General features: G+C 35.4%; 1 protein-coding gene across 1 annotated transcript in view; it reads right to left on the reverse strand.

Annotated features, from left to right (window-relative positions):
- Positions 1–4,560: 4,560 nt before the first annotated feature.
- LOC118181704 (agrin-like) overlaps positions 4,561–27,148 on the reverse strand; it is a 64,607-nt gene continuing 42,019 nt past the window's right edge. Inside the window, exon 3 of the mRNA XM_085809145.1 lies at positions 4,561–5,619. Within this exon, the coding sequence (XP_085665271.1) occupies positions 5,402–5,619 (218 nt within the window). The 3' untranslated portion in view covers positions 4,561–5,401. The remainder of the gene's footprint in view (positions 5,620–27,148) is intronic.

Genomic DNA, 27,148 nt, shown 5'->3' on the forward strand with positions numbered 1-27,148 from the left:
CCAGTTATTTTATGTTCCTAATTTATGCTGCCACGTCTCCCTTTCCGTTTTCCTGTCAGAATGCAAAATTAACTCGCGTGTATTTAAGTGAGGGTTTGAGACTGTTTTAGTCACAGTGTGTTCTGCCTGCTGAAGGCCATTTTATTGGGCGTTAATTCTACGATAAGCATTCCTGTTTATGGCGTTGCTTTATTCTTGCAGATAGTGCTGTCACGCCGGTGTAGATTAAGGGTCAACTTGCACCTTCAAATATATCTGCGTAGCCTTTGGCTAAACAAGATTTAGATTTAGCTTTAATTTAAAATTCTGCTTTTGCGGTCTCGCCATAAATGCCGGCTGATTTATAAGCAACGGGAATGTCTTCTGTTCAACTTATCGAATTCTTAATAAACGGGTCTTTTACACTCTAGTACGTTTCTCTTTGCTTATCTAGACATAGCGATAAGTCTATGTAGGAGTTTTGACTTAGCGTATGTTGTCAAAACGAGTGAGATTATATACTGACGCCCGAACTAAAATAAGGAACATGTCTCAAGGAAATTCTACGTTTAGGCTGGCTTCCTCAATGCCGCAAGCCTCACCGGCACCAGTTAGTCTGATAGAGGAATTTAGCTTCATTGTAGACACTAATGCAGGCAGCCATGAAACCCATAGCGGCTTTTAATGAAAAACGTTCGCTAAGTTATTTTCTTGAACATTTAAATTCGCATTTTGCAGTATATCAATACCAGAAGTGAAAAGTTCATAATAGCAATCACCATGTTAATAGGTCATGCTTTAAAGTGGTACAAATGCATTGGAAAATTGGTGTTGGGTGACCCAGAAAGCGACATCTACAAATTCGAAATATTTAAAAATGCACTCGTCAAACCTTTCCCCCTTGTAAAAGATAGGGCCAGGTTAGAAGCAGAACTTTTGACTAAATTTCAGTTTAAAGTTGAAAACCTGGCTGAGTTTATATTATGGAAAAACCAAAGCTTTAATTTGTTGTACGGCAAGAGGCCTGACGAAGAGATAATGCAAGTTATATTGCCTAAGTTGCTGCCTCAAATACACCATTTCTTTGAATTAAGAAACCCAACGACACTCGAGCATCTGTTTGAACGCGCTATGGAATCTGAAAGCAGAAGAATGAAAGTTGCTATACAGGTATTACGGAAAATACTCGAATAGCAGGATATGGCCAAAGGCCGAATGGACAAATTTCTAGGCCTGCACCACAGTGAATGCCACAGTTTGACCAGAATAAGCATTTTGGAAATGGGCAAAATGAAAGGCCAGAATGAAAGGCAAAAGAGAAGACATGAGGGAGGAACTAAGTAAAATTTAAACTACGCAGAGGTACTGAAGATAAAGGGTGTAGTTATCCCGGAAGCAAGAAAATTCCTCTAAAATTCAACTAAGTAACTGTCAAAACTTTGGCGCTACCATTAGTGCAAGTATTGCTGAATAGTGTCCCTGCGGATGCATTGTTAGACAATGAAGCTCCGTTCAGCTTTCTATCGAAACATTTTTTCTGGGAGTACTTTTGAAGGTATACATTGTTTAGCGTTATAGGAGCCGCTCGAGGCAAACAATGTACTTGCTTAGGGAACATTGCATATTCAAATTAAGGATGAAGAACAAAAAGTAGTGTTTTTATTGCAAAAATCTCCAAGCACAAATAATTTTAGGGATATTGGCGGAGGCTAAAATAAATTTTCAAGCTGCCTCATTGCAGCTGGATATGAAGAACATGGAGGAAGAGGAAGCATAACCTCCGGAGATTGAAATTAAGCATCTATCAGCAGAGAACAGAACATATATTGGAGAAAGTGATAAGCCAACTTTCTGTATTATTTAATAATAATCTAGGACATACTCAGATTGTGAGCCACAGTACTGACACTAGAAACGCCTTCCCTATAAGAGCAAAGCCTTATCTTTAAACTATAAAGAGCAAATAATAGAAGATCATACACAGGAGATGTTAAAAAATACAATTATAATTCCGATAAGTAGCCCTTAATCGCTAGCCCAGTGTTTCTATGCCGAAAAAAAAAATCTTCTACCTACAGATTACAAAGCGTCGCGATTCGCAGTTGAACTGGCAGTTGTTAGGAAACTTAACAGTGTTAATAAATATCCTGTCTATCCCTCCCATAATTGAAGAAATAATAATTTAAATTTCAATCTATAAAGCACATGACTACATTAGATCTGACTTCAGGCTACTTTCAAATTTGCGTAAAGCCAGAAGATCCTCCGAAAACCACATTTATCATAAAGGTCAAGCTTTTATGCCTTTCAAGAATGCCGTTTGCCTTATGCGGAGCTTCAAAGAGCCATGGACATGATTTTGAGACTGGTCCTAGGTAGAAGCATGTTTATTTATTTAGATAACATATTAATTACTAATGATACGATTTTCTAACCCATTAAGGACTTACCTGAAATATTTTCGCTTCTGAACGAAGCAGAACTACAAGTAAATGCCTCAAAATGTAAATGTGCGGCCACGGAACTTCGTTGATTGCGATATAAAATATCAAAAAAGGGAACTGAAACAGAAAACTCAAAACTAATGGCTATGAAAAATTATTTTCTGCCTAAGACTGCAGTGAAATTATCTTCATTTTCAGGCATGTGTTCAGATTATAGGACTTTTATCAAAGATTTCGCTAAAATTGTTGAGCACTTGTTGAAGTTAAAAAGAAAGAAAATCAGATTTACTTGGTCAGCCGAAGCAAATGCTGCATTCGAACAACTTAAACAAGCATTAATTCAAGCCCCGGTATTAAACATTCATAAGGCGATAAAACACTTGGAAATCGCTGCTAATGCCACTACGCAGTGGATACTGTTCTAACTCAAAAACGTCAACCGGTTGCATATTTTAGTAAAACTCTCATTCCCACACAGAGAAATTATGCGGCTACAGAAAGGGAAACGCTAACAGTTTTGACAACAGTTCAATTTGACAGCAATTTAGAATATGTTTTGGAAAAGCTCCCATTACAATATATTTGGATCGCGCGGCTCTGAGTCGTTTGTACTCAGGAAAGAAGTTTCCTCCAAGGCTAATTAGATGGGCCCTTGAATTTTAAAAGTTCAACCTAATTATTAAACATAAATCTGTGAAGGAAAATATAGTGGCCGATGCGTTGTCAAGAATAAAATTAGATGAGGAGGGAAATACGCTAAAGTATGCTATTCTTACTGCCTTGATTCTCGCGAAATTATTATTGCTGAATTACAAACAAACGCCGAATTTAACAACATTTATGCTTATTTTAAAGATCCTAACCATACTAAGCATCAACACATTACGGAAATTAGGATTAGAGCTGAAAATTATGAAATCATCGACAACCTTTATTTTAAGCAAAAACTGCCAATGAGAATGATGAATTCAGACCGGTTATCCAAAGCATTTTGGAGACATTGCATGATTAGCCAATTGCCGTCAACCTTGGAATAAGGAAAACAGTACAGCGAGTTCGCGAGACTGTTTTATTTTCCACCGCTGGAGCAATTTGTTAGTTAGTATGTCAAGTCATGCCATATTTGTCATTTAGTTAACGAAATACCATATTTATCAGTTAGTAACGACGTTAAGTATAGCCCGTCCGAGAATCTAAATAACATAAAAGTCACTTTCGCAAATGAATTAATAGAAATTCACTTATTAGGTACACACCTACATAGTGAAGTCAACAAAAACAGATATTTACTCGTTATCGTGAATAATTTTTCTAAGTGATTTTTAAGTAGTCCCCTTCAAAAGAGTCTCCGAAAAATTGTTTCAGATTCTTTTCTAAATAAATATATTTGAAATATGAAGCTCTATTAAAAGTAATTTCGGGTAAAGGAAAACAATTCGTTATTAAAATATTTGGGGGATTATGCGCAGGCCTTGTCATACGGCATTTAAAAATAATACCTTATCGGCCGCAGTCAAAGATAGCCGAGTGGGTGAACAAAAATATAGTTAAGATTATATGTTAGTATGTAAAAAAACTATTATAAGCGCTAAGACGACTGCGTTAATAAATTAGCATTTATATTGATAACTTCTCACATCTGTATAAAGTAATGAAGTTTCATTAATATCAAATAAAATGCTGTTGCCTTAATTAATGACAAAATGATTCGTAGTAACAAAATAGACACGAAAGAAGTTCGTTTCAGAGAAGGAATGCTATAAATATTTCTTGATTTTTTACAAATAAAACCGTGTTTCGCTAATGAAATCTAGGGGCGAGTCCGGTAAACCAGGCGAAAATGCTGGGTTTAATTACTTGCACCAGTTTTAGACGTTAGAAACTTTTATTTCATCGATGTAAAAAGTAAAACGCTATTTTTGTATTGCGGGCCCTAGCCATTTTAGGGCTTTTGCCACTACTAAGGCCCGAACAGCGGTCATTTTATTACGGAAGCACCTAACAGGCGACCACCGTTACTTCCTATGAAGGAACAGATAATTTACATCCATGCAGTCTGTGAGATTCAAACTCAGGTCTTTCGGTGCACCAGTTCCCCAACTCACTCTATTCTATTATAAATAAATGAAAATGAGCATTATGAATTAAATACTTTTATTATTCTATTATTTTAAATGAATGGTAGTGAGTTATACCAAGTGCAACTCCTCTTCAACTTCTTCAAAGATTTTCTCATCATATTTAAGTAACATTTGATAAAGCATTTGAAACAGTTATTTTTATCATTCATAACAGTCATTTTTCATACCTTATGGTTCTGTTCAAAGTCTTATTTTAAAGATCCTAACCATACTAAGCATCAACACATTACGGAAATTAGGATTAGAGCTGAAAATTATGAAATCATCGACAACCTTTATTTTAAGCAAAAACTGCCAATGAGAATGATGAATTCAGACCGGTTATCCAAAGCATTTTGGAGACATTGCATGATTAGCCAATTGCCGTCAACCTTGGAATAAGGAAAACAGTACAGCGAGTTCGCGAGACTGTTTTATTTTCCACCGCTGGAGCAATTTGTTAGTTAGTATGTCAAGTCATGCCATATTTGTCATTTAGTTAACGAAATACCATATTTATCAGTTAGTAACGACGTTAAGTATAGCCCGTCCGAGAATCTAAATAACATAAAAGTCACTTTCGCAAATGAATTAATAGAAATTCACTTATTAGGTACACACCTACATAGTGAAGTCAACAAAAACAGATATTTACTCGTTATCGTGAATAATTTTTCTAAGTGATCCAAGACTTTGAACAGAACCATAAGCGATGCAATTTGAACTCATTTTAATAACGACTACTCACAACCCCCAAATCAAAACATAAAATGTGATACTAGTACTGTAAAATTCTTGTTAAGTTCTACATAGATATTAAATAAATGATTCTGGATTTATATTCTGAAGTTACGTCATTTAGGCTGTTGAGCACAAGCCCTCATGCCGAACATAGACCTTCTTTTTCTTACGACAAGAATCAACTCTCATTTGGCATTCTGTGTTGTAAGTAAATCCATCACTTCCGCAGACAGGACTGTAATGCTCCTTGCAGCTTGTTGGACATCGACACGAAGATCGATTGTTTTCTTCATAACAATCTCCATTGAAACGGCAATATTTTTTCTCGCAAGGTGCTACGAAAAGTAAAAAAGAAATTAATGTAAATAAAATATAGTCTTATCTTAAAATGTAGAAATTATAATTGAATGAGGAAGCACAAAGATATTACATAATATTAAAACTGGGTACTCACTGAAGCTTGATTGAAAAATTTACTTTGGACTTCATTTTTGAAATCCAGACTAAATTGATAAATTTACTTTATTTCTTCTCAGCAAATTCATAGAACTTACATTTTTAAATCACTCAAAATCGTATACCACTAGCTTATATAACTTTTTTTATCATTTATTAATTTTCCATGCCATGCATGTTTTACTAATCTCCTGCTGGGGGACATATAAGTTTGTGCGTCTCAAAATCTATTTTCTTGCCAATTCATATCATACTTTTCACCTTTGTTAATAGATTCAAAAGTGTAGGAAAACTAAATTATAAGCGATAAGAAACATGCAGGACTCAATATTAAGCGCAGAATTTTATCTTATGAAAGCACTGAAAAGTAATTAAAACAGACATTTCTCTTTGCTATCAACAATTAAAAAACTTGACAAGAAAGTACTAGCTTCATGAAAAAACATAAATTTATCCACGAAGAAAGAAACCTATGTCTCCTTCCTCACAGACAGCAATTAAAATACATCCAGAATTTGATATTTTGATAATAATGTAACAAATATTTGCTATGTATAATTTAGTATTCCTGTTTCTTTCTTCTTTGCGTTGAGTTGCTTTATATTACCTTAATCTCTATCCTTTTTATTTAGATTAAAATGATAAGATTTATTTTTCTTACAGACTGAGACTGCCTGTTTACTTCATTAAATGATGAACTGTTTCCATTTTCGAAAGAATTTAAGCGGGAGTTTTTCAGATAACATCTAGGCTGAACAATAAAATATACTGAGGCTAGATGTTGGTGAATATTTTCAATACTTTTTCTCGCTCATCTGAAATTGAATCCGAAATGCATTTAAGAGCTCTACCTTTTTGCTATTTTCCTAGTAATTTATCAAAAAATTGTTTTATATTTTTATATTTGCTTTTACTACCGATTTCAAACGCGTTTTTACGCTTGCATTTTTATTACGAATTTCCACAACCTTCATCTAGGAGTTTTATTTGTCACCGTTTTCTTCAACTACTTGCGCTCTAGCGCTTGCTGTTTCCGTAATTTAGATTTTGAAATTAAGCCACTTTATTAGCTTACTTTATACTTGATTATTAATTTATACTTGATTTTTCATTTTTTTATATGCACTCACAATGTCACCACGGGAAAATAGATCAGACATAATTCGTAAAATTCTATAACAATTACCTCCAAATTTCACAAGAAAACAGTTAATCGAGCTTAACTGTTAACTGTTTATTAATGAAGTATTATTAGAAAATAAGAACATTTACATACATTTAGGATTTTTGTAATCTATAAATGCTTACTAATGCTTCTTAATAAATTTGGCAGAGGGCACTAATTAGAACATATTATGAAATCTGATTTTGACGCAAGTTCCATTTCTTCCGTAAATCAGCCCAGCATAGTGTAAAGAACTGACATCCTTGTAAAAATGTCTGTAGCTCTAAGGAGTAACAGACAGGGATACAGGAGCAGAGATAATTCTTGGAGAAAGTAGCAAATATTTTGGATGGAAGAGAATATGTTAGCCTCAACATCCAAATTAATTTTGAAATTAGGCCAAAAATGCAATTTAGCTCGGAGTAGATTTTGAATAAAACTCAGCAGATTTCTTTTTTTTGGGGGGGGGTGATCAAACACAGGTCTCTTGTTCCTTTAAAGAAAAAAACCTTTTCTTCTGGTTCCTTGTTTTTGGTTGAACGCCAAAATCTTCTCCGAACTAAGATTGCCTTTTTGCTTAATTTTAAAATTTCGCATTACATGTTTCTTTTCCAATTTGGATCCGTTTAGTCTCTTCAGTTCGCTTTATACGGATAAGCCTAGTCATTTATTTTAAAAAAAAAATATGGACTGACTATTTCAGCATAAAGCCACACACAAGGTTTTAAACGACTTAGTCCCGATATCTTTAACACTCCATAGTGCTGCTTATAATAGTCGGTGTGGTATGCCAAGGAAAAGCAAGTCCATACCATTATATTACATCGATTTTGCCGTGCGTAGCTTAAGCCAAGTTTTGCCTCCCTTGGACTAGTTGCCCTAGTGTGCTTTGTTGCATTCATATTGTAGAGACATTAGGATTTTTTTTGGGAAGCAGGAAAGATGAAAAATAGCAACCGCCTTCGCCGGGAATCGAACCACGGACCTCTGGAATACCGGCCCAGCGTGCAGAACCACTACACCACGAAGGCACGCTAGGAAAGCGGGAGAATTGCCTTACAATATGAACAAACAAATAGTACACTAATAAATTCAAACACTTCGTATTCAGCTAATTGCTCGTTGTAGACTAATTGCTTGTTACTATTTTTCTTCAGGGCATCATATATTTACTATCCGAATCTAGGAATCATCCTAATTTATCTATGAAAAGAACTTAGAATTTATGCTTGTGTCAAAGTTATATGTTAACTGTGCCATTTTAATCGTGCTTCTCAGGCTAAGACTTTCAAACGGGCACACAGTTTTGGTACCGATGCGTACAGACTTCTTGCATATAGCCTTCGTCGTCCTGCAGTATTTTTGCATATCAAGCCTTTTACAACCGATATAATAGCAGCATATGTATGCTACTGTAGAACGCATGATAAATCCTTCATAATATTGATTTAAATTACACTTAAATCAACATTATGTTAAATTCGTCGAGTTTCTTATAATAGCGTACATATGCTGCTCATTATAAACATTTCAACCCTTATGAAGCATTCTCGAAAGTTGCCACTAAATTTAAGTTCATTTTAATATAAAAAGCTTAAAATGATACAAAAAAGGTGTGTTGTGTTGTTGTTGTTGCGACTTACCTCACTTGTCTGACAGTAACATCAGAATAATCCCACGAAATTCATCGTGGAAAGGAGAGTAAGACTGGGCCTGTTGTTGGCCAGACTCGGGGGGGGGACCGGTCCGAGGGACACCCACCCCTCTTTCTCTACCACAATCTCTCGAAAGGACTTTCGATTGACCATGTATTTAAAGTGCCTTCATGCAGCAAAGACTCTATGCATTTACAAACATCCATGCCTTCTCCGGGATTCGAACCCGGGCCCTTACCGGTATCGTATTAGGCTTCCCTAACTACTACACCGCCTCCGCGGCCCCCCAAAAAAAGGTTAAAATAATTATTAAAACAGGACAATTTTTAAATATTTTCTTATACCCCAAAAAATAAAAAAATAATACAACACTAAAAATATCAAAATGTTACATATTTTGTAAAGAATTCAGAATATTTTCTCACTCTGAAAAATGTAAAAATATTGCATATTTTGTAAAGAACCAGGGTGAAAAGTTACCTTCCCCTGAAAATGTATAAAATTAAAATTTCAAAGTTTTTCTCAATTTCAGTTTATTTTTAGCAACAATATAAATTCTTTTAAATACCCTTTTGGTTTAATATCCATGAACAAAACAGATATTTTCTGAGCTGACGCTTCAGAATTATATTTTTCATGCAAATCATTAAGAAAATAAGTCAAAGATTAAGTTTATGACAAGTTTTTATTTGTAAAATTTAAAGCTCTAATATTTAATATTTCTGACATTTGCTTAGAATTACTTTTAGGAACTCAAAAGGTAACGTATCATAAAACTTTTTCTCAGATATTCTGCTAACTGCTGATCTTCAAGAATATAAAAATTTTGAAATTTTTCCATTAATTCTTCTGATAGATTTTGACATTTACAAATACATTTCCAATCAACCTTATCTTGAAAATTTTCAATAAATTCTTAAGTTAATTATTGATTTTCAAAAATACATTTCCAATCAACTTTATCTTAAAGTTTTTCTATAAGTTCTACTGTTTCCTGATATTCAAAAACACATTTCCAATCAACTTTATCTTTAAAGTTTTCAATAAATTTTTCCGATAATTTTCAGAAATATACGTTTCCAAAGAACCTTATTTTGAACCTTTTCTATAAATCTTCTGGATCATGAAACTGTTGAATAAAATTTTTGTTCTTTCCTGATATTCTTCTGCCATTTATTTAGCAATACATTTAGAAGCGTCAGCTCCGTTGACTTATTTAATCTAAAATTGATTAATTTTTACATATATGTGTTTAGTTTCTCTTATTATTTTAATTGTTTCTGTAAAACTGAGTTTGGTTACATTTTCATTGCACATTTTAAATCTTTTTCCTTTTTCGTAATTAGTATTTAAAATATAGTTATAGTTCTCAAAAGCAACAGATATCCATGATATTTTCATTCATTTTCTTTCAATTCATCTGCTCATTAACCTGACATACATCCTGTTTCTATTTTATTGTCAATATAATAATAGAACTTGTATCATAATATAAAACGTTATATCTTAATTTATCTAATATTTATAAAGCAGAACTGGTAGTAAAAGCTGATATATACATACATACATTTGCATTAAAATTATCTTGCATATGTTCATTTGTCATAACTGATTTTCATACAATTACCTTTCTTAAAAATAATATTTAAATTCTTTATCTTATCATTTAATATAATTTTATAAAAATGTTCCAATTCTGTAACATATTCAGTTTGTTTCATATTTTTTCTTGGGCTAAAATTTGCTTAAATTCCTTGTAGGGTAACTACAAGGAATTTAAGCAAATTTTAGCTATATGTTTCATACCTGGATTTATTTTTATTTTTTCTAAATCGATACCTAGTTTTTCTTTAATAGCTCTTTCATACTCTTTATTTTTAAAATGATTAAACCATTTATCAAATGTTCCTAATTTGATTTTAAAAACACTAGCATATTCTTTGAATATTTTTTTTGTTTCCTTTAAAAATGGCATACTTCATATATATTTAAAATTTTGTATCCTTTTTCAATAGCTAATTGCTTTCAATAACTTTACTCTTTCTCTTCTCGACAATAGTTTAAAATGTTTGCATTGAATACTTTTTGAACATGATTTACATAAGGAAAATAACAATTTATCGTCTTTAAAATGTAATTCAGGACTGCGTAATTTTCCAGGATCTAACACTTCACGTTTGATGAAACCATACAATTTTTTATCATATTTCAGAGGATTGTAAATTTTGTAAGGATGTCCAATTGGATAATCATCGCTAGAAGTTAACAGTTGGCTTGCACATCAATTAGTAAAACAACATCAATGCATCTACCTTTTTTCATTTTTTTTTTCGTTTCATATTGTAATTTGATAGGTTCGTATCTACCACCTGAAAAAGCATCTCTAGGATTTGAAAGCTGTATCAAATAGCTTTTCCATTCTTTTTCTTCAGATACCTTTAATTTATTTATCTTTTTTAGGACGAAATCCTTCGTCTTTAGATACAATATCTTTCGTATTTTATTACATATGAAATTAAAAGAATCAAATATCTTCTTAATTTTATTACTCTTTTCTGGTTTTTTAATAAATTCTTTCTTAATTTTATTTAGATAGTCAGTTAAATCTAAATTCAATAAATCTTCCAAAACATATCTGTAGTTACCTGTTTTTCTGATAAATTTAACTAATAATTTAACTAAATCACCTTTTTTATAACTCCCAGGTTGTTTAATAATTAAATGTTTTAAAGCGTTTTTCAGCTCATTTATAGTCTGATCTCGGTGGGTTCTCCTTTTATTCAGGAAGCATTTTTTAAAGAGAATATTTTCGGGCCTAGAATTATTTGGACGAATAAAAAACTATATGAAATTGATTACAGTCTAAGGCTAAACTGATTAAAAAAATTCCAGACAGAGGTCGCTGACTCACTCTTTAAATTCCATATTTATGCAAACTCTATATTAAAATTTCGGATACGGGTTTGATATGATAATTACTCTTTAAATGTCCTTCTTTATGGGCTCTTTAAATGTTCTTTTTTTATTTTCCACATTCGCAATTATAATTTTTTTAAATTGAAAATTTTAAATTCCTTGTGCACCACATAGTATTACACAAGGCTTACAGAGGTAAGTAAAAAAAAAAAAAATACAACAACACAACGCAAAATAAAATAAACTCACAAATTCACAGATGACACGTAAGAGATAAATTTACAGAAGAAATAGAAGGAAATTTTATGTTGGACAAATACGTGAAGAGGGGGAAGAAATGTAATATTCACAGAGTTTAACCTAGAAATGAGTTCCGTTCGTTCTTCCTTGAACTTTGAACAATAGAACAACAAATGTTCTACATTTTGCACTCCCCCGAACCTGCATGAACACAAAACTGCACTAGATAATCTAAATCTCTTCAGATATGAATTGAATTTACCATGTCCTGTTAGAAATTGAGTAACTTCAAAATTGCAGAAAAAGTGTTTATTATTCAATTTGTGAGGAATGGAAGGAAAATATACACTGGTGTGCAAAAATTAAGGACGAGACGGTTTTTTCAATATAACTTTGTACAAAAGCTTTCCAAATCAACACATTTAATACCGTAAGATCCCCAATACGTAAGGACATGAGTAATGTAAGCAACACTTACTAAAAGAGAAATCAGAGGGATAAAAAGAAGCTTTATTTAAAAAAGTAGCATGGAGCGCAATGCGACTGAAAACCGAAACATCCCTGTGGTGGGTGTCCAGCAAGAAACATCCGGTCTTTAATAGGAGATATGATCTCCCCTGACTGCTAGGCAGGTTTCACAGCGTCTGCCCATGCTGAGAATGAGGGTGTCAATGAGTTGTTGAGGCATTGCTGCCCATTCGTCTTGCAGCGCCAATCGAAGCTCCGGAATCGTTACTGGTGGTAAGGTACGAGCTGCCAAGCGTCTGCCTAGAAAACTCCATACATGCTCGATGGGATTGAAATCCGGAGATCGTGGCGGCCAATCCATACGTTCAATATCCTCACTCTCTAAGAGCTGTTCGGCAGCTACTGTGCGATGACATGGTGCATTGTCGTCCATGAAAAGGAACTGCGGACCCATAGCGCCTTTTAAAAAGACGCACATATGGAAGAAGAATGTCGTTACAATAACGGGTCCCGTTGACTGAACCTGCTTCGAAGATGTGAAGGTCTGTACGACTTACCAAGCATGATGCCTCCCCAAACCAGAACTCCGCCACCTCCATACCTGTCCCTTTCAATGATGTTAGAGTGATGATTGCGTCTTCCCCGCTCTCTCCAGATGAGTATGCGATGAGAATCGCTACTCAGACTGAATCTGCTCTCATCCGTAAAGAGTACTCGTCCCCATTCATTGTCTCTCCAATTCCGGTGTTCCCGGCACCACAGAGAACGCCTTCTCCGATGGGCAGGCGTTAGAGGTACACACAGTACAGGGCGTCGTGCAAACAGAGCACCACCGTGCAGTCTTCTGGCCACGGTAAAACGCGATATCGGTCGTCCAGTCGCCTGTGTCGTGTGTCTAGCGATTTCTCCCGCTGTCTGCCACCTGTTTCTTCTGGCCTGTAAGGCAATATACCATTCATCTGCGGGTGTGGTTCCTCGTGGACGACCACTACTAAACCCCCGGATAGCTGTTTCTGTAGTTTGAAATTGTCTCCAAAGTCATGAAACGATGCTGTGAGCAATTCCGAACTCTGCAGCCACACTTGTCACACTGAGGCCTTCCTCCAACCTCCCAATGATTAGACCTCGGGTAAAAGCATCCAGATGTCGTCTAACAGATTGATTATTCGCCATTTCTCGCTGAGGCAGCAACTCGGTGTGATTTTAACTGCTATACGGCGTGCAATCTCTTTGTCAGAGATACTGATCTTACACCGACAACATGCTTTATACTACTCAGACACTCCCCATTACGTCTACCTGTATATCTGCGCATGTGCTACCGTACATCACCTTACTTAATCGCCTGATTGGTCTTTCTGTCCGCTCTGCCTCTTCGTTGAGCTGATATGCTAATTTTTCGACTTCGTCCTTAATTTTTGCACACCAGTGTAGTTTAGTCAAAGATGCAGTAGTAGATTTCCTGTACAGTTCATTCCACTTATATTATTATATCATCCTTATTTTTGTTCTTGTAAAATGACTTAAGAAGTATCATTGGAGTAATTACTTGAAGATGTGTAGCTTGTTTTGCCAACCAATCAGTCCTTTTATTTCCTAGATTGCCCGTCTGGCCACGTAAATGAGAAAAAATAACATCAACACCTTTATTATTAAGGTCTTTAAGAAGGGCATGAGAAGGGACAATTAATTTATTACATGAGAAGATATTCCTAAGAGAATATAAGGATGAACGAGAATCAGTGCGAATAAGAAATTTAGCACTTAGTGAACAGTTGTTAGATATCCACTTATTTAACTCACTATAATGCACAGTAATTCGGCTTGGAAAACACTGCATTTATTGGGAATTCTAAAAAGTTTGTATTCCAGTTCAGAACCATGATGGAAAACGACATAAGCTAATCCAACTCGATTATTAATTTTACTGCCATCTGTATAACACACAGCAGGGAAATTATCATCAACAGAATTGTCATAAATGATAGTTTGAACTGGCAAACGATTGGCAGGATGAGGAAGATCTTCAAACAACACCTTGGTATCGAACATAAATTTACTGATGGTATCTTTAAACTTTTTGTCATTTAAAACATGAAAGTCAATCGGAGGAAATCCTGAAATTGCGAAACAGGCTTCATAGCTAACTGTTTTGTAGCCACGCACAACTCTTAGTAAAATTCTTCTTTGAATTCTGGGTATACGGGAATTAATCTTCTTTTCTAAAGCTGTTCCCCACACTCTAGAAGCATAGCAAATAAAGGGGGCAATACCCTACTTATAAATCATATCAATAATATTAGATTTTAAACCAAAAGTATTGCAAGGGACAAGATTCAGTCCTCTAAGTATATTTTCACACTTATTGGATAAATACATAATATGATTTTTCCAACAGAACTTATGAACAAGAATAACGCCTAAATATTTAATTTCATTCACCGTTTCGAGTAAGGGTTTATCCAAGTACAATTTTTGGTTTGTATAGCTGACATGCTTTCTTTTAATTATCATAATTTTAGATTTATTAGGATTGAATTCCAATTTCTGTTCTTTGGACCAATTGGAAATAATATTAAGGATGTTCTGAGCCGTATTAAAGAGAGTAGTGGGATACTTCTCTTGAAAGCAAATTAGTAGATCATCATCAAAAGCAATTGTTTTACAACTCGGACAATGTGAGAGTCTATTGAGTAGATCATTCATAATTAAATTCCACCGTAAAGGTCCGGAAACCGAGCTTTCAGGGCAACCTCTTTCCAAAATGCGGGAGGAAGAAACGTGGCCAAGGGAGAGCAATGCAGATCTGTCATGCAGAAAATCTTTAATAAGGCGGAAAATATTACACGGAATACCAGCTTTCCTTAAAAAAACAAGTATCCCAGGCCACCAGGCGTAGTCAAAAGTACCTTTGATATAAAGGAACACTAAAACTGTGTGTAAATTTCTCATTTTACCTTCGTCCACTATGTCTTTTAAGTACAAAAGTGCATCTTCACAACTCTTATGAGGGGTAAAACCAAACTGTGCTTTGTTTAGCAGTTTTTTATTGTGCAAGAACCAAGTAATTCTATTAACAAACAGCTTTTCTAGGCCTTTTCCTAAACTGGGAAGAAGACTAATGCATCTCAAGTTATCTAAATGCGGAATATGAGGACCACTATTCTTAGGAATTAAAACAACATTCGCTCTTTTCCAGCAACGAGGAAATGAACCAAGCTTCAGACAAGTATTGAAGATTTTGGAGAATAAATTTGGAAACATTCTATGAACTTGCTTCAAAATTTCGTTTGAAATAGAATCAAGACCAGGAGCTTTATTGCATTTAAGGTTTTCTATAACACTATTAATTTCTGACACAGTAAATGGAGGATCTGGATGTATTATTAATTTTTTATCTTCAAATTTTACAAATACTGCAGTATTCAAATTTCCCATTGCAGAATTGAGAACAAAATCTATTTAAAGGTATTTTTCAACTTTACAATGACACCGTATTTTTAGGAGTGTCAGCTCCACTGTCTTGGTTTCCATTTATTGAGATTTATTTTTTAAAAGGGAGAAATTATTCCATATATTTTCCTATTTATTTTTTATTTTCTTTTTTAAGTTAATTTATTTCGTTTGCAATATTATAACTTATCACAATCTTCTTTTTTTATAAGATATCAGGTTCAATGTTCCTTCTAACTTTCTTCGGGAACATACAAGGACCTGACTCGGAACAGAGAGCTTACTAAAGCTATGTTCACTAATTGTGGTAAGTAGACAGGATACAGACGAAGGGTATACAAAACCCTTTATTTTTCTCTATATACAATAACTTCCGTACTTCGGAATACACTGACCCGCAACTCGGGGTCTAACGTAAAAGTATAAAAATAAAACTAAACTCTAATTTAACTTTAGAATAATACACGTGGAAGATTGGCCTTATAATAACAGGAAGCGTATGTAGCACAGAGACTGTGAACACTACAATACGTTTTAATTTATCAAGAGGATTAAAACCTCAGGCCTGGAAGGCAAACAACAACTGCGTAACTTCTAAGGTAAGCGGCCTGCGTTGACTTACTGCTTCCTCTCTCTCTTGCTTGGCAAAAAGCCACAACTTAAGTACTTGGCGTTCGCCAGACAAACTTTGCATAAAAATCCTTCACGCTTATAATTCTGGCCGGAAGTAGAAAATAAGAAGTGATAGTAAAGATTTAAAATAAAATAAAATAAACGTTAGTAAAACTTAAGATCCTTACAAAGAAATTAATTATTATTAATTCTTTCATAAAGGTTTTTATCGATGAAATTAAAAAAATCTCCTCTGCCTCTTGAGTTAAAGTAATATCTTTTTTTCTTTTAATTTCATTAAATGAAAATGTTCTTTTATTATATCGCTCTTTTAAAATATATTAAAATCGTAATAAAATTCATCTAGTTTCATGTTACGAAAACATATCACTTATTTTGTGGCTATGAATTAATTTAGTTTTAAGAATAAAATTTTCTTTTAACAATTTCCTAACAGTCTCATCAAAACACTAAAACTTCTTTAAATTTAATCTGTAAAGATTATTAAATGGCTAATTTTATTATTGAATCTTTAATACAAATGAACTGAAATTAGAAACTGATTTTATAAAATAATTTAATTATGAATATGATCGAAAGATTTTTAATATCTTAAAAGCAAAATTTTCTGTTATAATATTTTGTATTAATTCATTTTAAGTTCCTTGCTCAGTTTTAATGTATTTACAAATTATTATATAAATTAAAATTCAGATTTTTAAAAAAATAAGTTGTATTTAATTCTCAACATTTCTGATTTTTCCATAGTAACCATAGGAGAAGAATTTGAGACTATCTGTGTAAAATAAGTTGGTTTTAGATCATCACACATACTACTTTCACTGGAATGTAAAGAAGTTTCCTGGGTATATACTGGGATGTGACATTAAGCAGTTGAAAGTATGAGGTTAAAGGGATATTGTAACTAGTATTTCAAATCCTGATAACATCCTATACGCTGTTTGTGGGACCTAGATAGGATGTCTAAGGATATACTGGGATGAGACATTAAGCACTCAGGAGGATGAGTTTAGGAGGAAACTGGAATATTACGGGATGTCCTGAGGATGTAGTAAGTGTTTAGAGGAGTAAACATCCCATACGCTGTCGATGGGACATAGTTAGGATATTCTTAGGATATAATGGGATGTGTTTAGGAGGTTAGTGGGATATCCCGGGATGTCCTGAGGATGTAGTAAGTAAGAGTTCAGATCCTAATAACATCCCGTACGCTGTCGATGGGATTTAGTTAGGATGTCCTGAGGATATACTTGGATGTGACATTAAGCGCTCGGGAAGATGTTCGGGGGATATTCCAGGATGTCCTGAGGATGTGCGCATATCCCGCAAGCAACATCCTCAGGATATCCTATGGATGTTTTTGTGCTATGTGGGTTTAGTTATATGTTTCACGCAATATAAACCCCATTTTACTGAAACAGGATGTTATAAAAAAAGCATGATTATTTGCAATATAAATCTTTGTTATTGTTGTCTTGCCCATGTATTACATGAAAGAATGGCTGCCAGAGCCTCAAGGAAGTCGGACTCCTACTTCCTACCCCAATATTGAGGAAGGGAACCCCGGGGGTGGTCTGAAGGTCTCTCACCCCTTTCCTCTACCGCCAAACCACACGAAAGGACTTTCGGCTCGCCATATATGTAGAGTGCCGCCTTCCCGAAAAGGCATTATACATTTACAAATATCCATGTCTTCTCCGGGATTTGATTTCTAGATGTCATATATTATCTGAGTCTTTTATCATTGAATATAAATATAAAATGGATAGGGTTAATATTTCAGCTTATAAAAAATTATCAAAATCATTTATGATTAAGCATGAAAATTTCATTAATTGGGATATTATATCTGTATATCAAGGATTATACGAAAAATTCATTTTAGGTAACAAAGAGAAAGTTAATTGGGATAAAACTTCAAAATCTCACACTTTAGGTAATACTTTCAGTTTACAAAATTTTAGAAAATTAAATATAAAATTAGTTTCTAGATATCAGAAATGATCGGAAAATACAAATGAAGTGTTAAAAGATAAAGTAGATTGGACTGAAATAATTAAAAATCAAAAATTGAGAGAAAATTTTATAAATAAGCATGAAGATAAAGTACACTGCGAAAAAAAAAGGGGGCAGTTATATATCTCTTGTTCTACTGGACCGACTGACGAAATTCAACTTGCGTTTTCCATGTATCGAAAGAGCGACTTCAATTGTAATTTTTCTAACATAGGTATTTTAACACAAAATCGGACCTTTTTCTGAAATAACATACCAAATTTTTTCCTGATTTTGTTTCTACGACTCAAATTACACTGGTGTGCAAAAATTAAGGACAAAGTCGAAAAATTAGCATATCACCTTATCAGGACTGGTATTCCTCTTTACTTGCTTTGGAAACATTAACTGTCCTGACTCGGAACAGGGAGCTTACTCAAGCTATGTTCCATAAATTGTGAAGTAGACAATACACACAGGAAGGGTATACGAAACCCTTTATTTTTCTATCTTTACAGAGCTTTCCGGAACTTCGGAATACAGAGACCAACCACGTGTGGTCTGAACGTAAGAATATAAAAATACTAACTAAAACTCTAACTAAACTAGCTTTGGATTAATATACAAGTGCCTACTTTAAGATTGGCCGTAAATTAACAAAAAGCCGTATGTAGTACAGAGAGCTGCTAAAACTACGATACGTTTAAAATTATCAAGAGGATTAAACCTCTGGCCTTGAAGGCAACCAGCAACCGAGTAAAACTACTATGGCAAGCCGCCTGCTTCTAATAACTCCTTCCTCTCTCTTGCTTGGCAAAAAGCCACAACTTAAGTACTTGGCGTTAGCAAGACAAATTTGCATAAATAAGTTAAAAGCTTTTAATTCTGGCCGGAAGTAGAAAATAAGAAGTGATAGTAAAGATTTAAAATAAAATAAACGTTAGTAAAACTTAGGATCCTTACAAGCTGAACGAAGAGGCAGAGCGGACAGAAAGACCAATCAGGAGATTAAGTAAGGTGATGTACGGTAGCACATGCGCAGATATGCAGGTAGACGTAATGGGGGAGTGTCTGAGTAGTATAAAGCATGTTGTCGGTGTAAGATCAGTATTTCTGACAAAGAGATTGCACGCCGTATAGCAGTTAAAATCACACCGAGTTGCTGCCTCAGCGAGAAATGGCGAATAATCAATCTGTTAGACGACATCTGGATGCCTTTACCCGAGGTCTAATCATTGGGAAGTTGGAGGAAGGCCGCAGTGTGACAAGTGTGGCTGCAGAGTTCGGAATTGCTCACAGCATCGTTTCATGACTTTGGAGACAATTTCGAACTACAGGAACAGCTATCCGGGGGTTTAGTAGTGGTCGTCCACGAGGAACCACACCCGCAGATAACCGGTATATTGCCTTACAGGCCAGAAGAAACAGGTGGCAGACAGCGGGAGAAATCGCTAGACACACGACACAGGCGACTGGACGACCGATATCGCGTTTTACCGTGGCCAGAAGACTGCACGGCGGTGGTCTGTTTGCACGACGCCCTGTACGGTGTGTACCTCTAACGCCTGCCCATCGGAGAAGGCGTTCTCTGTGGTGCCGGGAACACCGGAACTGGAGAGACAATGAATGGGGACGAGTACTCTTTACAGATGAGAGCAGATTCAGTCTGAGTAGCGATTCTCATCGCATACTCATCTGGAGACAGCGGGGAAGCCGCAATCATCCCTCGAACATCATTGAAAGGGACAGGTATGGAGGTGGCGGTGTTCTCGTTTGGGGAGGCATCATGCTTGGTAAGTCGTACAGACCTTCACATCTTCGACGCAGGTTCAGTCAACGGGACCCGTTATTGTAACGAGATTCTTCTTCCATATGTGCGTCTTTTTAGAAGCGCCATGGGTCCGCAGTTCCTTTTCATGGTCGACAATGCACCATGTCATCTCACAGTAGCTGCCGAACAGCTCTTAGAGAGTGAGGATATTGAACGTATGGATTGGCCGCCACGATCTCCGGATTTCAATCCCATCGAGCATGTATGGAGTTTTCTAGGCAGACGCTTGGCAGCTCGTACCTTACCGCCAGTAACGATTCCGGAGCTTCGCTTGGCGCTGCAAGACGAATGGGCAGCAATGCCTCAACAACTCATTGACACCCTCATTCTCAGCATGAGCAGACGCTGTGAAACCTGCCTAGCAGTCAGGGGAGATCATATCTCCTATTAAAGACCGGATGTTTCTTGCTGGACACCCATCACAGGGATGTTTCGGCCTTCAGTCGCATTGCGCTCCATGCTACTTTTTCAATAAAGCTTCTTTTTATCCCTCTGATTTCTCTTTTAGTAAGTGTTGCTTACATTACTCATGTCCTTAGGTATTGGGGATCTTACGGTATTAAATGTGTTGATTTGGAAAGCTTTTGTACAAAGTTATATTGAAAAAACCGTCTCGTCCTTAATTTTTGCACACCAGTGTATGCCTAGATATTCAATTTTGTAATTTCTTGTGAGAAATTTGTGGAGAAATTTAAAATTTATCTTGGCGAAAGTTTTTTTGTTTGCGCCAAGAATAATTCATTTAGCGAACTTCTTAATTTATAGCAACCTATTTTCCTTTGCGTTTTTTCTGTGTGCATGAGCGGGAAAAAAATGTCATCCCTCATAGTTTCAATAATTTTAAGAAAGTGTGTACACCACATTTTCGTGATTTTTGCTTATAATAAGTTCGCAAATTTCAAAAAGGCGCCAAAAAGTAAATTCACGTACATGTTAGGAAATTGTGAATAAAAAACTCTATTTTTTTACAAATATGCTTATAAATACATCTACTTTAAGATAATGGCAAAAAGTTTATAGGTTATGATTCAAAAGGTTTTCGAAAAATTTATAAAAATTATTTCAAAATACAAATTTTAAAAATAAATCATAAAAAATTGGCAAATTTTATTTGGAATGAACCTAAGTTTAGAAATATGAAAGGAAGAATCAAGTAAGTTTAATAAAACAAGAGATATTAATAAATATATATCAAATTCAATCAACATTGAGGAGCTAAAATTATGAGAGCTAATTTTTTAAAAACTACTCGGGTGATTTTTACAAAACTTGGCAGTTTGACATAATTTGAATCGTATAATCGAAATATCGGGAGAAAAATTGTATGCCATTTTAGAAAAAGTTCCAATTTCGTGTCAAATTACCTATATTAGAGCAGTGCTATATATAGATCTAATACATATCCTAAGTCGCGCTTTCGAGACATGAAAAACTCAAGTTGAATTTTGTCAACGGCTCAGTAGAACGGAAAATATAGAACTGTCCATTTTTTTTTTTTTTTTTGCGGTGTGCATTTGTGTTATTTAGATTTATATAAACAAGTATCAGAGGATTTCCTTAAAAGGAATTAGTATAGAATTATTTCTAATTTATCAGTTAATATATGTAACGAACTTAAAAAATGCTTACTAATAAATGGAACTAATGGATACACTACTGGCAAAATATAATATTCAGTATTCAAAAAACGTAGATGATAAATATTCTATTGTAAAATATAAAATTAAAAATTTAAACGAAGATAATTTCTTTTTATTTACAAATGAATTTTAAGAATATTAAAGTTTGTGAAGGATGGGAATATTATTTGTTCGACATTTTAGATTTGTTTTAAAAGCTATGATGATATTCTTTTTGACGATTTTTTTGTTTTTATTTTCTTTCTATTTCAACTGAAGAGGGCCATACCTTTTTCCAATAGGCATGTAACGTTGATGTTGTCAGTTCTTTCAGCGACAAAGATATGATGTCGATACAGTGCTTGATTGAAAAGTTCTTCCAAGCTTCTATTACATTAATTTATTTTGAATCGGTTACGTCTAAAATTCATTGTAATGCTCTTCTTATGGAATACGTTTCAAAGGTATAAATAATACCTTTGTCCAAAGGTTGGAGTAACGAAATAGCGTTAGGTGGTAGGAACAGTATTTTGACGTTGGGATGATTCAAATCTTGTGAGCCACATGGAGCATTATCTAATAGTAATAACGCTCAAATTTTTCTGCCTTAATTAACGTTCATTGCCTGGCACAAAACAATTTAAAAACCAGTCTTTAAATTAACTTCCAGTTACCCAAGCTCTTGAATTCGATTTCCGATATACGGGTAAGGTGTTTTTATTTACGTCTTTAAGGGCACGAGGATTTAAAGATCTAAACTAACAAGGGTTTTGTCATAAAGTCCCCCGACGCGTTACTGTACAAACGTAGTGTTAGACGATTAACACCTTAAATCCAGGTGCAGTTTTTTTATTTCTTTTATATATATAAAGGCTCTACTGGGCATTTTTTTCCACCACCGCCCAGTTTCGTTGGCATTGAAAACTTGATCTGCTGTGTATCCCTGCTCTTCTATAATATTTTGAATTTTCAGGAAAGGTCCAAGCAGCATCATAATCAGCCGATTCAGATTCACCTTGAATTCCTGTGCTATGAATGTCAAAAAGCTTTTTGAAATTTTCGAACCAACCTTTACTTGCCACAAAATCTGGGTTGACAGAGGATTCTCCATGTTCTTTAAGGTGTTTGTGAATTTTGAATGCCTTTTGTTTAATGATGTTACCATCCAACAAAATATCTTTTGACAACTATCATCAATTCAAATGCTGAGTGCCTTTTCCATCTTCTCAATTACTGGCGCCCAGGGGCGAGCTGCACGTTTTGCGGATGTCGAAGATCCTGCAGTAACTGCACTTCTTATTTCTTTTTTATTTTTCTTGATAGTCGGGACTGTTGCTTCATTCAAATTAACACTTTTCTCCAATGTGAGATGCCTTTTCTCCTTTTAAAAGAGGATTCAATATTTGTATCTTTACTTCTAAAGAAATAAATTTTCTCTTAAACGTTGCTTTTTTATCTTTATCGGACATATTTTGGGACTGAAACTTAATGTAAAAAAATGTTATTCGTTCATACATCGTGGCTCCACGAAGACTGACAACCAGCGGCGTGAGACGTTTTTGTTTTCAGGCCTCGTTGATGAGGATTCGAATTTCGGAAGCCGAACGTTCAGGTTGTGCGTTTTAGAGCTCTTATTGTGACCTCATGTCGGTCATCTTCTACGATAGTGAGGCTCCTTCATTGTTATCTGGTGACTGTGGTCTTTTGTGGCTGAGTATTGTTTGCATTGTGCTATACTTTGACGGTTATGAAAGGTAACGATTTTTCCTTGTTACCAGTTAAAAATTTAACGGTCGGTTTCCACCATGTGGCTCGTCTTCCTGTGATGCTCAATAAGAATAAGTCACTTACATGGTCCCCAAACATTACATCTATTATCCAGAAGTTTTGAGTTCGTAAAGCCAAACTATACCCCTTAAGTGCTCGAAACAGTGTATCTATTAAAGACAAGTTACTCATTTACAAGCCCATTCAACGTCCACTTTTGTGTTATGCAAGTCCAGTTTGGGCATATACCAAGAAAACTAATAGGGAGTTATGCATTGAGTTACTGAGCATACATTATTATAAGTTAGCCAAAAAAATTTCATGAAAGGCAGCAAAATATTGCTAATCCCGGTATTAATATCTGCGATTACGACTATAATAGTTCGGAAAATATGGATAGGCCTATGACCCAACTAAATGTATGGAGCATGTAAATATACAACTCTAATAATTTGACATATGTGTTTATTTATGTATTTATTTTCATTCTTCTTATCTGCTGGTCTTCGAACTTTCTGTCTGCATTTTCACTTTTGTGTATGTTATAGGTATACGTATAGAATTATTCCATGTTCATGACTTAGTATTTGAAATTTTGCATTTAATAATTCTTAATGGATTCAATCTGCCTATGTTTGCACTACTCATTCTTGTCACAGTCAGCAGTTCGTCGATTTTTCTGCTCGCACTAATTTATACCAGCCTTAACAGCAACTCAATTGTTATTAATACGTTAACGAGTATTCCTATCTGACCTTAATTATTAAAAAGAAAACTATTCGATTTTATCTTTCGGTTATTGTATATCACCTTTCGAAATTATCAAACTGCTCTACAAGAGGTAGAGCCTTAGGCCACGCACCCTGGGGTCTCAAACACCAATCCACAGGATCAGGGCCGTCCCCAAGAGATAGATATTTATTATTGACAGTTATTGAAGCTTCTGTTGTTCTTAAATATGATTAAGTGTCTCAGCATTTATTGGTAATGCTGCAATAAAATCATACAAAGGAGGCAACTTTCCGGTGAAAATTAGAGGTATCAGAAACCTCCAAGAAATACTAGATGGTATACAGTCTCTGTTAATAATTGTAGCTCAAAATGATGTTCAGTCAATTTTGGATACACTTTTGGAATTATTAGGCCTTCTTAAACTGAATGATGAAGTCGAAGAAACTGTTATTCATTTTTTTTTTTTTTTTTTTTTTTTCTGAACAAGTTTCACTTTTCTTCGGCAATAAAGTTAAACGTAGATACTCACCAGAAATATTAATATTTTTCACCTTTATTGCATTCCAAATCTCCACACGCGTATAAGTTTTTACGACATTCTGGAAATATAATTCTTCCCCATCCAGCAACAGTTAGAACATTTTTTACTCAATTTAATGCAGGTTCCTTTAAAGAGCAATTTGAAGTAAACTTCCTTCGTTACGCGAGAGAGAAATTTGTGAAAAAAACCTTCAACCTCATGAAAGAATTTTTTTCTCTAATGATGGATGAAATTCATATTAAACCATATTTAGATTTCAGAGGAGGTAATGTTGTTGGCTCTTCTTTAACACTAAGGATGTAGCAACAAATGCTCATGTTTTTATGAATCAGAGCTTACTCTCCTAGTATAAAAATGTTGTGCATATTTTACTTGGGAAAACCATAACAGCGGATATATTGCACTTTATATTTAAAAAGATTGTAATAGGATTAGAGAATACAGGATTTTTCGCTGTTTGTGTACTAAAGCGACAGTAATTCACCCAATCGTAAAGCTATGTGTTATTTCTCAAATCCACCGAATCTGAGTATCGTTTATCCTCATCCAGGGAAAACAGACCTACCCTTATTTTATGTAATTGATGCAGTACATATATTAAAATGTATAAGTTTCTAAAGTAATGTATGTAAGATTCATATTAAGTTAATTAAATTGTGGAACTGCAAAATGAAATTTTAAAAATTTACAGTTATTGAAAAAGCAGTAGTAATTGAGTTCATATGTAGACATACTCGTTTTTATTGTACACTGGTGTGCAAAAATTAAGGACGAGACGGTTTTTTCAATATAACTTTGTACAAAAGCTTTCCAAATCAACACATTTAATACCGTAAGATCCCCAATACGTAAGGACATGAGTAATGTAAGCAACACTTACTAAAAGAGAAATCAGAGGGATAAAAAGAAGCTTTATTGAAAAAGTAGCATGGAGCGCAATGCGACTGAAGGCCGAAACATCCCCGTGATGGGTGTCCAGCAAGATATCCCGTAATGGGGGTCCCCCCGTGATCCTTGATGATCCCGTCATCCCCGTGATGGGGGTCCAGCAGTCTTTAATAGGGTATATGATCTCCCTTGACTGCTAGGCAGATTTCACAGCGTCTGCCCATGCTGAGAATGAGGGTGTCAATGAGTTGTTGAGGCATTGCTGCCCATTCGTCTTGCAGCGCCAATCGAAGCTCCGGAATCGTTACTGGTGGTAAGGTACGAGCTGCCAAGCGTCTGCCTAGAAAATCCCATACATGCTCGATGGAATTGAGATCCGGAGATCGTGCCGGCCAATCCATACGTTCAATATCCTCACTCTCTAAGAGCTGTTCGGCAGCTACTGTGCGATGACATGGTGCATTGTCGTCCATGAAAAGGAACTGCGGACCCATAGCGCCTCTAAAAAGACGCACATATGGAAGAAGAATCTCGTTACAATAACGGGTCCCGTTGACTGAACCTGCGTCGAAGATGTGAAGGTCTGTACGACTACCAAGCATGATGCCTCCCCACACGAGAACACCGCCACCTCCATACCTGTCCCTTTCAATGATGTTCGAGGGATGATTGCGGCTTCCCCGCTGTCTCCAGATGAGTATGCGATGAGAATCGCTACTCAGACTGAATCTGCTCTCATCTGTAAAGAGTACTCGTCCCCATTCATTGTCTCTCCAGTTCCGGTGTTCCCGGCACCACAGAGAACGCCTTCTCCGATGGGCAGGCGTTAGAGGTACACACCGTACAGGGCGTCGTGCAAACAGACCACCGCCGTGCAGTCTTCTAGCCACGGTAAAACGCGATATCGGTCGTCCAGTCGCCTGTGTCGTGTGTCTAGCGATTTCTCCCGCTGTCTGCCACCTGTTTCTTCTGGCCTGTAAGGCAATATACCGGTCATCTGCGGGTGTGGTTCCTCGTGGACGATCACTACTAAACCCCCGGATAGCTGTTCCTGTAGTTTGAAATTGTCTCCAAAGTCGTGAAACGATGCTGTGAGCAATTCCGAACTCTGCAGCCACACGTGTCACACTGAGGCCTTCCTCCAACTTCCCAATGATTGGACCTCGGGTAAAAGCATTCAGATGTCGTCTAACAGATTGATTATTCGCCATTTCTCGCTGAGGCAGCAACTCGGTGTGATTTTAACTGCTATACGGCGTGCAATCTCTTTGTCAGAGATACTGATCTTACACCGACAACATGCTTTATACTACTCAGACACTCCCCCATTACGTCTACCTGCATATCTGCGCATGTGCAACCGTACATCACCTTACTTAATCTCCTGATTGGTCTTTCTGTCCGCTCTGCCTCTTCGTTCAGCTGATATGATAATTTTTCGACTTCGTCCTTAATTTTTGCACACCAGTGTATTTCAATTCAATGCAATTTTTTAAAAAAAACAT

This window comes from Stegodyphus dumicola, chromosome X2, assembly GCF_044657685.1.
Source record: "Stegodyphus dumicola isolate Sdum_Otavi_A_Nest chromosome X2, ASM4465768v1".
NCBI classification, from domain to species: Eukaryota; Metazoa; Arthropoda; class Arachnida; order Araneae; family Eresidae; genus Stegodyphus; species Stegodyphus dumicola.